This window comes from Botrytis cinerea, chromosome 9, assembly GCF_000143535.2.
Source record: "Botrytis cinerea B05.10 chromosome 9, complete sequence".
Lineage (NCBI taxonomy): Eukaryota > Fungi > Ascomycota > Leotiomycetes > Helotiales > Sclerotiniaceae > Botrytis > Botrytis cinerea.
The window spans coordinates 66,909-84,400 of record NC_037318.1 but is presented as its reverse complement, the minus strand read 5'-3'; the positions used below and the strand labels follow the sequence as shown (position 1 = coordinate 84,400).

At 42.7% G+C, this 17,492-nt stretch overlaps 3 protein-coding genes across 3 annotated transcripts; 2 read left to right on the top strand and 1 right to left on the bottom strand.

Annotated features, from left to right (window-relative positions):
* Positions 1-3,242: 3,242 nt before the first annotated feature.
* On the top strand, positions 3,243-5,799 carry BCIN_09g00200 (hypothetical protein). Its single transcript, XM_001552558.2, has 3 exons — positions 3,243-3,942; positions 3,998-4,404; positions 4,457-5,799. Exons 1-3 carry the CDS (start codon positions 3,748-3,750, stop codon positions 5,214-5,216), a joined length of 1,362 nt encoding a protein of 453 aa, XP_001552608.1. The 5' UTR covers positions 3,243-3,747; the 3' UTR covers positions 5,217-5,799.
* Positions 5,800-7,330: 1,531 nt separating this feature from the next.
* Positions 7,331-10,299, top strand: BCIN_09g00190 (hypothetical protein). Its single transcript, XM_024694843.1, has 5 exons — positions 7,331-8,077; positions 8,174-8,293; positions 8,399-8,711; positions 8,766-9,057; positions 9,131-10,299. The coding sequence occupies exons 1-5, from the start codon at positions 7,984-7,986 to the stop codon at positions 9,698-9,700; spliced, it is 1,389 nt and encodes a 462-aa protein (XP_024550636.1). The 5' UTR covers positions 7,331-7,983; the 3' UTR covers positions 9,701-10,299.
* Positions 10,300-11,524: 1,225 nt separating this feature from the next.
* Positions 11,525-15,825, bottom strand: BCIN_09g00180 (hypothetical protein). Its single transcript, XM_024694842.1, has 3 exons — positions 14,569-15,825; positions 14,361-14,492; positions 11,525-14,303 (listed from the first exon to the last, which is right to left on the bottom strand). Exons 1-3 carry the CDS (start codon positions 14,731-14,733, stop codon positions 11,871-11,873), a joined length of 2,730 nt encoding a protein of 909 aa, XP_024550635.1. The 5' UTR covers positions 14,734-15,825; the 3' UTR covers positions 11,525-11,870.
* Positions 15,826-17,492: the final 1,667 nt, after the last annotated feature.

The following is a 17,492-nucleotide window of genomic DNA, read 5'->3' as shown; positions in this document are numbered from 1 at the left end:
GATGGATATTTTGTTGCATGTCGCATCCCCGAGCCTTCCGGTTGCACTTGCTCTGAAGACTTTTCAATCTTTCGAAGTCATTTGTTGCATATCGTATTTCGGATTTCCCGGAGACAATCAGAGCATATAAGAAAAGTATATATTGTGAGGATTGGTGGTACACCCCATCTTCCGAGAGTTCCGGTAGTTTGAGGACGTTACCGCTAGGTTAACAACGTAATAAATGTATATATATATATATAGCATGAGGCAAGACACCATGTAGAAAATAAGAGTCAAAGTCAAACTCAAGAGAGATGACACGATCACCTGCGTATGGGAGTCTCCTTCAGCGAAGATTCTCACTGATCGATCGGCCACTATCGATAATATAGATCACGTGAACAGGTACTATTCACATCATACGGCTAGAGATTTTGAGCACTACTCATTGTCTATTCACGTCCAAACTTAAGCCACCGAAACGCTCGCTTTGATAAGACGATGTTTCAAAGATAAGATGACTCGACGTGTTGAGATTTTGCAACATCGATTGAAAGCTTGAATAGCTTCATCAAAATTAAGCCGAAATGTTTGTCTGGACTTTGCGTTTTGTCTTGGTTCTGTACTCTGTAACCATCAAAGCCGCACCCCTCAAACAGGAAAAAGAAAAGAGATCAGCCAAGAACGCGGGGCATTGACAATATAGATTGACATTGGGGTACCGGTCTCGAGCCGGGACATGTCGTTCGTGATACCGAATTACGAAATTAGCCAGTTGATCGACACGTAGCGTTGCGACGATTTTTCCACAGATGGCTTGGATTCAAAGCAAAATCTAATCGTGATTCGCGATTTACGATCTTCCTCTATGCGTGAAAACTCTTCAGTATCCGTATATTGCAGTGGCATTAAAGCACAAAGCTAAGATAACATTTTCGATGTGCTTTGGTCCTCCGACAACTTAAACATCTTGGGCCACGGAAGAAAATAGGGAGTACTTGAGGTCGAAAAGTCTGATGTTAGACTTGCCAAGGGTTGTTCGGCGTAAGACCATCTTTGCGGGAAAAGTGTATTAAGTTATTAGTCAGATCAACCGTCGGGCCTAGAAAGCAGAAAGCTGCTCATGGGTTGAAGAATTTCATACTCGAGTCGATCTTCCATTGTTTTTTCCAAAAGAAAAAACAAAACGAGGAATCATTCTTCAGACTGCATTCGGGTGTAGATGCTTATTAATGATTTAATAGTAAATAAACAGTCCAAAAATAAAACATCTCATCTCATCTTATTGCACCTGGGAAATCCCAATGTGAGCATTTTATGCCATGCGTTCATACTCACATTCACATTCATCAAACTATTGATGTCGTCGTAATCAAATTCAACCACACCCATGTATTGGCAGTAGATCATACGAAGGAAATCTCGACCAGCATGCTTGTCAACTTTTCATTTGACATAGCCTCCAGGGGGAGTTCCATGTCATTCTCTAGGGGCCTAGACAAGCTCTCCTTGGGAAATCCCTGGCTAGAACCAGGTCGAAGTATGGATGGCATCACGGGTAAAGTGGCCAATATTTGGCCCGATATTTGTATCCATACTCCATAGTACCGAGCAAACAATGGTTCGTTCATCCATCCATCCATCCATCCATCCATCCATCAATAATGAGCGGAATCTGGAAAGGGTGGTAAAGGAGGTCTGGACTTTTACTATTACTATTATTATTATTATTATTATTATTATTATTATTATTGAAATGAACATCACACAACACGATACGATACAATACAATACAAGAGAGATGGTGCCGTCTGCTTACCACGGTCATATGACAGGAATGGAAAAGACGAAATGAAGGGGTTTCATAGCTTTTTACACATCGTGGGATGTTGACATCTAGAATCCTGTCTGGGATTTCTCAAAATGAACGTGATTGTGAAGTGCCCCAGAAAAAGAGTTGACGCACAAGACATTTCAAGGTTCGAGAACGATTGATTTCTTTCGTGGCTCCTTTTCCGAAATGAAGATGTTCGAACTTCAAACGGGAGGCAAATAAGGAACGGAAAGTAAAAATAGAAATAGAAGTAAATGACGACGCAAGTTAGCTACCATTTATTGAGTTATCGCCGGAAAGCAACAGGTGTGTAATGAATGGGACACCAAACATCAATATGTTTTATACTTCGAAAACAAGACGTGAATCGGTGCATCTAAGGAATCCGAAGAAAGCGTGACGGCTGATTTATTGATAAAATATGTTTGAGAGTGAGTCAACGGGGTAATGATTGCCTGTGTATGATTTGCGGCTTATGGATACGAAGTCATCGATGCGATATTGACAAACAAGTCGGGTTCTCTCTCTTTGGTTACAACTTGGATATCTTGCTTCTATTTTAAGGTTTCCTATACGAAAAGATGGATGTGCAGTTATGTCGTTGAAGTCAATCTTCTCGTCACTTGGAAGTGGGAGTAGAGGATAAAAATATGCCATTGCCATTAACTACCATTGCCATTGGTGAAATCCTGAAGCAAAAAGGATTGTACGAGGACGGCGAGGAAGGTCTTTGTAGGTCTTTGTAGGTCTTTGTAGGTCTTTGTAGGTCTCCGTAGGTAATCATCTTGGTCTTCCTTCCTCTCCCCAAATGTCAACATGTACTTACACATACACATACACGCCAACATGATCATCAGAGCCACCGTCAAGTGTGGCCGGCCCAATTGCACTCGTCGCCCAGGTGTTATGCAGAGACGAAGCAGTCGACGCAAAACTAATGCAGGTCCCAAAGAGTGCAGAAGAGTGCAGGGTGGAATTTGATTGGTCAGAGTGTCGGGACGGATAAACACCGTCCAGACGCACGGCATTGTTTCTCCTTTTCGAGCCATTTTAACTTGGCACGATTCGTTTCTTTTTTGCCCCAGATGTCCAAGAAACCGGCAGGAGAATTTCCAACTTGGCATCGATCGTGTTTGCTAACTTTACTGTACGAGGTTTGGACCATTTCGTGCGGTTTAATCCCCACAGGGAAATATCGAAAGAATCAATCTCCTGAAGCGCGAAGTCTAATTGGAGGATGGCAGACGAATAATGGATCGCGTGGAAAGAAGTGGCTCTTGCTTCTTATCCTGGCAGCCACTCGACTAGGTTCGCTGTCAGGTACGATTTCATCTTTCTGCGGTTCGTCCAACCAAACGACGAAGCGACGACGCAGCGAACCAACCAACCAACCAGCCAACCTTGGTAATAGTCAAGACCTCGTCGAGACCTCCACCATCCGCCATCCACCATCCACCATCCACCCACCCACGTCCCCTGCTCTTTCTCCTTACTGCGTGTTCGATCCTCAATCCTCAACCCCCCCAGTCTTTCCTTACAAGGTTGATTCCCCAATAAATAATAATATGTAATTGAAGCTTTCTCTCTCTCCCTTCTATTCCATTCCAGATCTCTCTCTCCTCCTTCTTTAGATCCTTCAACGCTCTTTAGACTCTAGATCTTTCCTCAACTACTCCAAGTCTCTCGCTTTAAGGTTGATCGTTGCTAGGCATTCTTTCTTAATTCATCACCACCTGCAAACTCAATCTCACACTACTCGTTATCCTCCATCGACGTTCACTTCTTCCATCCACACTCACTCACTCATCATAATCAAATCACTTTTCCGCCTTATTCTCTCTTAATTGTGGAATTCATCATTCGATTTATAACAACATCATACGCTTTGCTCGATTAACATCTCAAAAACAAACAAACAATACTAATTCATCATGCTCTCCAAGACTCTTCTCGCCGTTGCGGCTTCGCTCTCCACTGCAAGTGCTGTTAACCAAGGTTTCAACTATGGTGCAACAAACGCAGATGGTTCCTACAGAGTTCAATCTGATTTCCAAGATGCTTTCGAGACTGCCAACTCTCTCGTTGGCACTTCAGGCTTCAACTCTGCTAGATTATATACTATGCTCGTAAGTTGATGGCGAATATTCCTCACATTCTTCTCAATGCTAACAATTTTCAAAGCAAGGTGATACTACCGATCCAACTTCAGCTATTCCAGCCGCCATTGCCTCAGACACAACTCTTCTCCTTGGTTTATGGGCTTCTGGTGGAGCTGCCGGAGTTACTGCTGAGGTCAACGCTCTCAAGGCAGCCATCACAAAATATGGTACCGCTTTCACTAGCCGTGTCGTTGGTATCTCTGTAGGATCCGAAGATTTATACAGAAACTCCCCAACTGGTATTGCTGCCAACGCTGGTTATGGTGCCAACCCAGACGACCTTGTCAACTACATCAAACAAGTTAGAGAGGCTATTGCCGGTACTGCTTTGAGTGGAGCTTCCATTGGACATGTTGATACCTGGACCGCTTGGGTCAACGGATCCAACAGTGCTGTCGCAGAGGCCCTTGACTGGGTTGGAATGGATGCGTAAGTTTAGCAGCCTGTCAATTTCCCATTCCATGACTAACATAGTGTTCAGTTACCCATACTTCCAAGACACTGAGGCAAATGGAGTCAGTTTAGGAAAGTCTCTTTTCAACTCTGCATTAGCCGCTACACAATCTGCTACTGGAAAGACCGTCTGGGTCACTGAGACCGGATGGCCTGTTACTGGTGCTACTGCTGGTGACGGAATTCCAAGCGCTGATAACGCCAAGATATACTGGGATGATGTCGGATGCCCTAACTTTGGAAAGATCAACATGTACTGGTACACTCTCCAGGATCAAAACGCTGCCTCATCCGTTACTCCATCTTTCGGTATTGTTGGTAGCACTTTGAGCACCACCCCACTGTTCGATCTCAGCTGTTCCAACACTACATCAAGCTCCTCATCAACTGCTTCTTCCAAGGCTACCAGTGGTGTTGCCGCTCTTGCCACTGGAGGATCTGTTGCCTCTTCTGGTTCTGGTCTTTCTCCTACCGGTATGGGTGCTGGTATCTCTGCTGTTTCAGGTGCCGCTTCCCCAACTGGTACAGGTTCAGCCAATGGCTCCCCAGCTGGTGGATCATCTAACGGTACCTACACTGCCTCTACTCTCAAGTCCGCATCTGGATCAAGTGCAACTGGTTCATCCACCTCAGGCTCTGGATCATCTGGGTCATCTGGATCCTCTTCAGGATCTGCCTCTGGATCATCATCCTCTTCCCCATCCGAATCCACCGGTGGTGCAGCATCCCTTACCGGATCTGTTGCACTTGCCCTTGGAGCCGTCTTTGCCGTTGCAGCTGCTTTGTAAATGAAATGAGTTGTGATTATGGGAAGAATGAGTGGTTTGCATTACATGGGTAGCATTAAAATGGGAGAATTATGGTATTTGGCTTTTGCTTTTTCTTTTGCGGCATTTTTTGGTGGTGAATTAATACCACGATGACCGGTCTTCATAGATGGAGTTTTTAAATTAAACAAGCATGGATTTCAGTGGATGGATTCATTGTCACATTAGACAGCTGGACATTCCTTTTATAAACAATTAAAAAGTATTGAACTTATATTGTCTCGGCATTTGAAGCGACTTGAGGAGTGATTCGCTGTGTTTTGATAGCAACCCTATCCATGTAAACGATTTTGAGAAGTATTCTTGACTCTTAACGGATTAAACGATATATTCTACATTCTGCATCACCTTTTACCCCTTTGTTCGAAGAACGGATGAAAGGTCGACACTCTCATTAATGATGAAGGCCACGGTATCTAAATCCTCCCAGAGATGTAGATGAAGTGTCGTCATAATCTACATATCCACATTCCTTGCACTCACGATGGTGAAACGTGGGAGAGGTGGAATGGGAAGGGAAGTGGAATGCGGGAAGTTACTTGCATTGATTGATGAGTGAAGAGATAGGCGGGCTTGGCGTTGAAGGGAAGGGGGGAAGATTGTGATGGGGATTTGGGGGATGGAATATGTGGATTGATGTAGGGCTGGACCCTGGACCCTGGACGGATGGAAAGATGGAGGGAGACTTTGGGGCTATTAGGCGCCTACGACCTGTGTAGGTATGTGATATAGTGGAATATGATTAGGGGAAGTGTAAGGTTGTATGAAAGTTTCTAAGCATGACAGGAGGTAGACGCGTCGGACTGTGTATGTATGTATGTATGTATGTATGTATGTATGTATGTATGTATGTATGTATGCGAGTGGTAATCAACAATTTCATGATGCACGTATTTTTTACTAGGTATTTTGAGGAAACGATAGACACTGCACACTCACTGAACGTCTTGGGCGCCAAGGTGATGGTCTCGGGGGTTTAGTCGTTAGTCTGACGGATCATCATTTTAAGAATATTGGGGGTTTGCGAAAAGAATGGCTAGTATGGCTAGTATCTAGGTAGGGTGATACATGTACATAACTAGTAGTTACATGCATACATACATACATACATACATACATACATACATACAAGTCATATATACATATATTTGGAGAGATTTCTCGATTGGGTACATATGTCTATCTATTCATCAGCAAGTGTACTCGTAAATGTAAAATTATCCATTGATCGAATGAACATGAACCCCGCTGTCTACGTCGATAGGGCATGAAAGATCCACCACAGCTTTATCAGGGCCACTCTTTATCTTGTTTTCATCACCCCATAATTCCATAATTTCTTCAGGAATGATACGATGCAATACGATACGATACGATGGGGATTTGAGGGGACTTGAGGGGATCCATGCTGCATGACCAATGTTCTCGCCGAAAAAACAAATAAGGTAGAAAAAGAATGGAGTGCGAAGGATAAGCTTAACCAAAGCGCAGTTCGGTGGGCTTTGTAGGCTGGACTCGTCGATACGAACGAATAAATTATATACAGACAGACAGACAGACAGACAGACAGACCTCGGGGGTACCTAGAGAATGGAACTTCAGGGATTCCAGGGACAAACGGACGAACGGGCGGATGAGAAAAAGAAGAAATTTTTGGGCTTCTTGGCTGTGTAATGATACAAGGCTTGATTGATGATTTTGAAGGGATGCCCAGCAAAGCTTGGAGAGCATCGAAAGGGCTTGGAAAAGCTTTTGTTGATGTTTGACGTTTGATGTTTGATGTTTGATGGATATTTTCGTGATTTGGCCGCAGACAATTGAATGACTGTCGTTCTGCTGGATGTTGTCGTAGATGTCACATTATGCCGTTAAATTGAAACATGAGTCCTTTCTCTCTGCTTGATGGTTAATGTTCCGCTAGTCATTTGGAGATTACTACCGTCAAGGCAGATCGATTAGACTGGAAGTAGAGCCCTTCGAGCGCAGCGAGCTATGGGGGTTTGGGGGCTTGCCCCCATAGAGAGACGAATATAATTGTTGAGAGAAGCGATTCGGATGTTTTCGACAATTGCACCGTCAACATCAACATCAACATCAACACAGATATCTAGTATCTCGGTAGCAATCATCATCTCCGCATACATGTCACGTCGTGTTGAATTCTCGTGATATAAAATTGAACGCGAGGCTGTGCCCATGAGCCATCACATAAGGAAGGGACGGGAAGGGAAGGAAGGATCTTATAACAAAAACGCTCAGCTGCGAATCAAAAGAGAAAGCGCTACATGAACCTTGCTCTCTCTGCTTTGGGATTATCCTCCAATGAATCCATCTGAGATTATCTCACTACTAACTTCTCACTCATTACAACCAATCTTCTTCTTCCATCGTCCCTCTTCCTTCTTCCCTCTTCGCTTTTCCCTCTCTTCCTTTACTCGTTCGCACCTTTTCATCTCATCGCCCTATTGTCACTTACTTCTACAAGTCTATCAATGACTCTCTTTTCATCTTGATGGATCATCACCACACGGGAAATTTGCAACAGAAAAAGAAGTATTTGACGTCCATTCGTTTCTTAAATTGATTTGAACTTCTTTGGGAGGATACTTCTAAGATTGGGTGAATCCTTCCAACCTCTTGAGGATTTCCAACTTCAGCATCGACTCTTCCATATCTACAAACACACGCTACATACTACACACTGTCCACGATCGAAAATCTTTGGACAATGCTTCCTACTTTCGCTTTATCGGCCGCGACGGCACTTCTATTCAGTTCCTCGATGGTTAATGCTGAGATAGAATTAAATCTCGATGACGATAGTATGTTTGTTACAATTTTGATTTTGGATATGCGAAAACAGGCTTCCACTCCACAGACTCAGACTTGCTAACTGTTTTTTTTGTTTTTCAATATAGCTTCAATAAAGAATGCGGCTGCGACAATCGCATACGATATGATGACATACTATAAGGGCAATCAATCGGGAGGAATACCTGGAGTTTTACCTGGACCTCCACCAGATCCTCCTACGGGTTGTAAGTTTAGGATTCTTTTCTTTGCCGTCCATGCTCGACTTTGCGCAAATGTAGATGCGACATGAAAATAGGAATGTGGAACTGATCTTCATCTTCATTGTTTAGATTATTGGTGGGAATCCGGTGCAATGTGGGGGTCTCTTATCGATTACTGGTATTATACTGGCGATTCTTCATACAACGACGATGCGATGGCGGGGATTCAATGGCAAACTGGGGCAAACAATGATATGATGCCTGCGAATTGGTCACAATCTATGGGAAATGATGATCAAGGATTTTGGGGAATGACAGCTATGACGGCAGCGGAAACGAAATTCCAGGATCCTCCTTCGGACAGACCAGGCTGGCTGGCTTTGGCTCAAGCAGTTTTTAATACTCAAGCAGTGCGAATTGATAATGCGACTTGTGGTGGAGGGTAAGCTTTTATGATTTTGAGATTGGGAGAGTGAATTGGGCTAATGATTGATAGTTTACGTTGGCAAGTTTATCCATATCTTACGGGTTACAATTACAAGAACTCTATCGCAAATGGATGTTTCTTTAATATCGGGGCGAGACTCGCAAGATATACCAATAACGAAACATACGCCCAATATGCTGAAGAAACATGGAATTGGGTCACAAGTGTTGGATACATGGACAAAGAATATAATATTTATGATGGTGCTCACATTGAAGAGAATTGTACGGATATCAACAAAGTTCAATTCTCTTACAACTCGGGAGTTTATTTACTTGGTGCAGCTACTATGTATAATCATGTACGTTTCATTTAGTCTTTTCTTTCCTTTCGATCTTTGATACCCTAAAATAGCTATACTAACATGGGAGTAGACAAACGGCTCCGACATTTGGAAAGAACGTGTCGATGGACTTCTCAATGCTACATTCAAAAACTTCTTCCCTACCGGTGATATCGCATACGAAATTGCTTGCGAAGCAAAACTTTCATGTACAACTGATATGTATTCCTTCAAGGCATTTCTCACTCGTTGGTTGGCCGGAACCACAAAAATGGCCCCTTACACTTATGATCTAATCATGCCATACTTGAAAGCATCCGCAGTCGCAGCAGCAAAACAATGCTCAGGCCCAAGTCCATTTGCTGGTAGAACATGTGGATTAAGTTGGAGCAAAGGAACGGATTGGGATGGAACATCTGGTGTTGGACAACAAATGGCTGCTATGAGTGCTATTTTTGTAAATCTCGTTCAAAAAACTCAAGCCCCGGTTACGAACAGTACAGGTGGAACTAGTGTGGGGAATAGTGCGGCGGGTAGCGGGAGTTCGAATAGTTTGGACTCTGTTAAACCGCCATCTACAGGAGACAGAGTGGGAGCTGGAATGGTTACGACGGTGGTTTTGGTTGGAATGACGGGAATGTTTGGGTGGATGAGTTTGTAGTTTGGAAGGAGAAGGAAGAGTAGAATTGAGAGATGGGTATGGGAGAGGAGCGAGGGCAAGGGAATAAGAATGGGGAGGGGAAAAATTATGAAACGGAGTTGGGAAATTAATGTTTATTTTCTTTCTTTACGTGGATATGGAAGGATATGGGATAAGGTGTTTAAGCGTGCAACTTCTGCTGGGTTGGCGTGATTGATGGGAAGGATGGATATGACATGAGATGTTGAGTTGGTGGTTGCAGTACTGGCTATGAATTCTTGTATTGCATTGTTTTTGCGTGCATATACCCCATACACTGCTTTACTAAGAGATATACACAGAGAGGATGAATAGGTGGTGGTGAAGGATTGATGATGAGAATGAAAGGATGGAATAAGATGGAATGAACAAATGGGATTTTTAAAAATATATCATTTTGATTGATTGATGTTTTAGATGTTGTGAATATAGTGTAGGAGGTGAGAGATGATTTATTTATCAAAGTGTAATCACTCATTAGAATATTAGGGGGAAGATCAATCTAAGAGTCGTTTAGGTTTTTGGATACCCAGGAAGACCCTCAGCCTTTGAAATTAGTGTAAAATCACTTCATTTTGCCAGTATCTATAACGTAGTTTATCAGTGCGTGTATTATATCAATACGTGCACCACTCATTTTATATACAAAATTCGTTTGTATGTAATTATACACTTTCTTTATTTATGGATTAAAATTTCTGAAAATTTAATATAAAATATTTAATTATATATAAATCATAAAAATCTAGTTAATTTCAAGAAAAACTTCATTTATAAAGTAATTATTATAGAAATAACTATTTTGTAATGAAAATCGTAACAATTTTCATTTTTTCTGAGATTTAATAGGAATATTTATATAAAAACTAGATTTCTAAGAATTCATTTTTATATAATTATTTAAAATTCTTTTTTTTTTTTCTAAAATAATGATTAGTTATTAAAATAAAAATATTAAAAAAGATCTAATTTTGATGTATTTTGAAATGGTGCATGTATTGATATGGTGCACGCATTGATAAACTACATTGTACCTGATGATTAGCGAGTGTCTGAAATGGCTGAGGGCACAGCGAGGAAGATGGGGTGGGAAGTTGTTGTTTTGTGTGTTTGAAGCTCTGTCTGTGAGGGGGTAGAACGAAAGGAATAGAATAGAATAGAGAAGATAGGGTAAAGGAAATAGAATGAAAGAGATGAAATGGAAAGGACAAAATAAACGGGAATAGAATAGAGAAGATGGGAAGTTAAAAAAAAAAAAAAAAAAGCCTCCATCCATCCACATTGCGAGAAAAGGAGCGAACCGGTCACCCCCAACCGAGCAAGGAAAGAAATGGAAAGAGGATGGATTACTCATGTCAATTTCGAGGATTTGTTTTGTATACAGCTGGGTGGATGGATGGACTCATCTTGCTGGATGGAGTTATTTCATACACGTGTATGTATTTATGTATGTATGTATGTATGTATGTCTTGTGTTTGTTTGTTTGTGGTTTGCCGATCGAGTCTGATCGATTTTAGGGGAGAGGGGAAGGAAGGAAGGAAGGAAGTGAGGCAGGGTAGGGTAGGGTAGGGTAGGTAGGGTAGGTAGGGTAGGTGATTGGGATGAGGGATTATGTTAATGAAAGAATGGGATTGATTAATCGTCTTTTCTTGATTTAGGGAGGGCTGGAGGGATTTCGAGTACACCTACAGGTAATCTGTCATGATTTTTGGGTTTGAATTTCATGATTGCGGGCGGAGTGGAGTGAAGTACAGAAGAACCGATTGGCATATTGACAACATGTAGTAGATCAATCAGTAGATGGATGATACTCGTCTTTCATTAATAATAATACATGTGGCTATTGATACATGAATAAATCCGCAACTCCTGGGATGATGGAAAATGACCCCAAATCCAAATAAGAAGAAATATCTCTTGACTCGAAATGCCTCCTGCAATGTATGCATTGTAAGTTCCCTAGTCTATGTTTTCCCGATTATAATCGAGGGTATTTTGATCCTTCCGTGCCCTAATTTTCCATTCACTGACTCCCGTGCCCAGAAACCTGGATACCTAAGATTTAATCCTCTCGGATACCCTGAACGCCCGCTAAATTTCAAATTTCAAATCAAAACCAAGCCCAAATACGCCATGTACTTCCCAAGCCAATTATTCACTACTGTTCTTCCTCCCTCTCGTTTCCCTATGCTCTACCATGGGCAATTCCGTGCTACACTTTCTCCCGCCGAGACTCATTTTCTGCACTAGAACAGACACTCTGCGACTCAACCTCCGAAGAGGCGTATCTGGTCTACCATCTTCGTTGCCTCTCAACTCCTGTCCAGTTTCTCTATTCTCTTCACTGCCCGACCAAACTCCACCCATAACGACAGGTTTTGGGTCAACTTGATGCCTCACACCTTCCCCACCAAAATTTAAATATACCGGATATAAGAGCGCTATCAAAAATAATACAAAAGGAATCACAAATGAATATTGTATCGTGTGGATTGTTCGCACACCAAAAAGAACAAAAACAAATACGCTTCCTCCAGTTGCTGAGGCTACTATCAACGCTGATGCCCACTTTGTATTTTTCCCCATACCACGTATGGTCAAAGAGAACACCAGTGGGAATATCGGACCTTCGAAGAAAAATACTAAAAGAGAGGATGCAGCTAGGAAAGATTGTGATATATCGTTGATGGCGAAGATAAAAGAGGAAAATATAGTAAGACAGACTAAAGCAATAAGCAATAGCATTCGTGGTGGGACAACCAAACAAAGAGGTGCAAAAACGAATCGACCGACGGCAAAAAGTCCATGTCCTAAAAGCAAGTAATCTTCATCGTCATTGAGTGTGAAGAACGATTTGAAACTACCCGTTCTAGGAACAAATGAAATTAATAATGGCTTAAAGAATTCTGAAACACACTCCTGTGCTGCAACATAACAAAGTTGAGCAATAACACCGAAGACGAGAGTCGTATAAATGATCGACGTGCCTGTCCAGGGTAACTTTCTTGATGGATATATTTCGAAAAGTTCCGCTTGTGCTTGAAGATCGGCATCACTAGCTTCGGGTAGAGGCATGTAATAGAAGAACAAAGCGAGGAATACGGTAAAGAGGGCAATCGCGAGGTAGGCCCATTGAATATCAATTAGAGTCAAGTGTTTTGTCCCCTCAATTTGTACTCCGTTGAAAAAAACTTTCTCTGCCAAAGTTTGACTCACAAGTGATGCGACGGCTTGTATACTTTGCGCAAGCATCAATCTAAATTCAGCATATTGCATTGGTCCACACAGAGCCAGAAATGGATTTGCAGCGGTCTCTAGAATCGATAAACCAAATCCAACAACGATACTGGACAGTATGAATCCAGTGTATGACGTTAGAACTGCTGAGGGCCAAAACATTAATGTACCAGTCCCGTAGATACAAAGTCCCGTAATGAATGTAGCTTTGAAACCACTATGTCTCAGGACCCATTGTCCTACTGTTAGGGCTCCAAGGACATAACCTCCAAAATATGCGGCAGATAATCCTATGGTTTGGCTATCCGAGTAGTTGGCTAGTGCTGCTATTTCGCGATTTAACCTATTGAGTAATCCGTACGAGAAACCCCAAAGGAAAAATAAAATGGTGACCATGATGCAATATTTAAAAGCTTCTCTTCCACGAGTCTTCATCATTGACTTTGGTACCCTCATATTGACAAATCCAAAGTAAGTGGTATTTGCTGTACGCGCTGTAGAATTTCGTCTCAAGGTTTCCAAGGCAATAGCTGAAGGAGCCGTCAAGAATTCCGTCATATTGAGTTCTTGCTGCTCCATGTCTTCTCTGTAGCCTCCAGGATGAGTATCTGACAACGGTGATAGAGGACTCTCTGACAATGCAGTGTTTCTCGGTGGTAAACCATTATTGACAGGGGTCGATTGGCCTTGGCTACCAATGGGTGGACTCGCAGACTCAAGGTCATCTGCCGTGCGGCTGTGCGAACCTGTTCTTCCGGATACTCGGTCCGCAATCATCGCTGGTAGTATTACTTTCATAAGTGGCTTCAAGGTAGGAATACAAGCACATACGATCCCGACATTAACCTCAACAGCCGACCACATAAATGCAAGCGAGGCATTGTAGGCAAAATCATCTCCTGCGCCAAGTTCCGAGTGAGCTAGAACGGATGTTTGAAAGTCATTCGAGGCTTGCTGTAGATAGTAGATTCTGACAACATCGACAATTGTAACGAAAATTCCCAAGGAGAAAGTGAAAACCAAGATCGCCTTTTGCCTTTGGGGAAGGTTCATTCCAGTGAGAACAGGAATCGGTAAAACCAGTATGGCTAAATCTGTAATGATATTCACAGGAGCTGATGCTAGATAGATGGTGATGATCGATAGACATTTCGCATCCGTATCTGTCCTCCACGCACCAGAGACAGGGCTACACTGAAATGCGTTGACAAAAGTAAGGACGACACCGTCTAAAACAGTAATGAGTAGGGTGATATATGAAGCCCACCTAAGGAGCTTTTGAGTATTTCGGCTTAAACGCAAGTAAAAAATGAGAATTGAGGTCTTTGTCGCCATCAAACACGGGTTCTATAATAGAAGTCAGAAATTGCGCACTTGGTCCATGATCCAACAATCATAACTCACATAAAGTACTGTAAATGCATATTCCGCTTTCTTGAGGGGAGGGCCCCATTCTTCCTTGATCTCGCCATCGAGCTTTCCCAGGCCTTTAGTTGTTGCAAGATCAATCGAGAAAGTTAGCCCAAATGCAAAGATCTGTCATGGGGAACCATGTGTGTTAGCAAACCCATTCATTCAACGAGTTGTTCCCTCGGAAGAAATGGTATCTCACCCAAGAGAATATGATAAACCAGTCATCCGGAGTTCTCTTTCTTAAAATTCCGAATCTAGAAACCAGTCTCGCGACAACAAATATGCTCGTAATAATAAAGGTGATGGTAGTGACCCAAAAGACCAGCTCACTGCGCGATGGTACATGGTCTGTTGATGTTGACATTGTATATGTATATATTTCGTCTCAAATTTGTTCGTCTCGAGTTCGATTTCTAAGTCATTTTCCACTCCTAAGTCGAAAGTAACAATTTCCGTATTTCCATCCTCCGATGTGCCAAAATAATATTGAAGTACAACTTTTCCGATCGGTGAATGCTGCGCGCAATTGTATTCCCAATGAGGCGAGCAAACACGATTTGTGATATATCCCCCCCCCTCCTGCGATCCAATCTCTGCCTTCAATTCAGCTCGCTGATTCGTATTCGCCAATGTCGGATTTTCGTTTCTCGATAGGATTGCTTTTCGTGCGTGCCAACCAGCTTTCGAGATCGTATATGGCGCAAATGGTCCTACACTACAATCGTTGTGAGTGTGTCGGAGGACAAGTAGTGGTGATTTGTTGTATTGTTGTATTGTTTTCGGTGTAGGTGTATACCGAAGTTGATTCGATGTGTGGACTGAGCGGCGGACAGTCTGGACAACAGGTCAAGTATACTCGCAGATGATCGTGACCTACACTGACCCTCTCTTCCCGATTCCCGGTTCCCAAGCGCCCACTCGCACGTTTGTGGGCACTTGCTCGTAGTTCGAGGAGGTCGTTTTACCCCGGTATTTCCCACATCAAGACTCTTGGGATTTAAAGTTATTGGCAGATTGGCAAAATAATAAGTTTGGAAGTCCAATCAACCATTCAGAACACAACAAGACCTTGGATAGCCAAATTCCAGTAGTTCGGACGCCATTGCCGATTCGTTAACTTTATGAGGCGAAGCTTGGGAAATGAAGAGATTTTTGTTAAAGCCTTCTTCTCACTTACAAGAGTCTTATGGATTGGATCGTCTCCAATGAAAAGTCGCCAAACTTACATGTGAGCAGGTAAAAAGCAGCATCAACCAAGATTAAATATAAACCAAACCTTATTTGTCATTAGTTCGTCTATTATTGCCTCCTGGCCAGGTAGTAATGATTGTAAACTGTTCATCGTCAATCGTGAAAAGAATCGCGAAAAGATGCCCGGGTGACGGGAAGGGGATTTTCGGTTTTCAGAGAGAGTGACGATGGAAGAAAAAAGTTGATGAGATTTGTGAGAAGTGACGTAAATGAACAACCTTCAATCCCTCGGTTAAGGTCAATTATATGACCATTTCGAGCTTAGCGACCTCTGCTGCTTTTACTTGAATACACACTGGGTATACAGTACATCGTAAGATCTTACATCGTCCACCGAGCACTACCTCATCTATTCGCCTTCTCCGATATTTGATGGACTTTGGCACGCCTCCAATCTTTTATCCCCGATGTGCCGGTGTCAAGATGATGTACGACTTCGAATCAAAAAGAATTCTCTGATTGTCAAACAGAATCGATTTCGCGCGCACAGTGCAAAGGGCCTACTGTCCACCTGTGTGTATGATAGTCCCTTTTTCTTCCCAAACTGGCAACATGGAGATTTCAAGCAGGTGTCAAGCAAGCAGATGCCAGCTGTACATCGTTCCTGAGTCAATATACTGCCAAGGAAGTTTGTCTGGGTAGGGTACGGTAGGGTAGGTATCAGGTATAAATAATTATGAGATGAGACTCACGAGCGCATAGCACACAATCTCGCGAATGCCTACTGGTACGCTCAAGTGCAATTTAAGCAATTCTCACAAGGCTTTGATCAATCGACATTGGATATCTTAGATATTAACATAATTCTCATGTTAATTCTTTCGTCCGTTTAAACTTTGTATGGATTGATCAATTTCGCAACTTGAGACGATAATACTTGCTCACATTGTTTGAGGTAATGCTATGTAGGTAGGCTTAGCCATGGCACCAAAACTTTAAATGCCATCGAATCAGAAGAGCTTGATTTCGCCACACTTCACTTTACTCTCTCCATGAATTCTTCCCACTCTGTGTGATCTCTCGCACTACCCCTATTTCGTTTTCCGAGCCTATCAAAATCAATACTCTCCGATGAAACATTCCTTCCTTCAATGCGAATACTGACATGACTCAAAAGACACAGAGACTCAGCTGGACGATAGCAGGTATTACGTCCAGATTCTAGAGGCATTATGTGCGTGAGATGGCCTTAAGTGAATTTACTGAATGTATGGAGAAATTGCCAAAGCATAAACACCGTACCAATCAAGTTCAATGGCTTAGCTAAGCCACTCAAACTCATGCTATCGGCATTCTCTTCATCATAACCTCCGCGATTTGAAACCCAGCAGACTACGATCCGCTCACGTGCCGTGGTACATCCGCCCGGTGCCGGCATTTCATTTAGGACTAGACTCTTGTTTTTCGTATAATGTACCTAGTACCTAGCACCGAGCACCGTACCATCTATCTATGCAGGTAGGTGTTTTCTCGCAAGCTTCGCCCATAACGAGAAAATTCTCCTAACCGTACAAAATAGAGTGAGATGCTAAGATCTGACAATGTAGGTACTAAGTAGGTCACACCTCTCTGACCAATCCCCGCGCCACCTTCCCCCAAGCTTGATCTAACCACCCGGTACGTACCTTGTTTCTACACTCTACTCCATCGAGTCCATGTTCTACCCATTGCCCCCCGATAACGCTCAGAACGCGGGGTAAATCTGTCAATCAAAAATCTCTTCGCTTCCTCTTGAGTCTAAAACCCTCTTGATCCAAGCCCCGCCCTCCTTCTACCAAATCACGTCTCGTGTTTTCTTCCTTAGAAACAAATAAGCTACTCAAAGAGGGAACTCCATCGGTCCGATTCCCACCTTTCCCTTCAAAATAACCC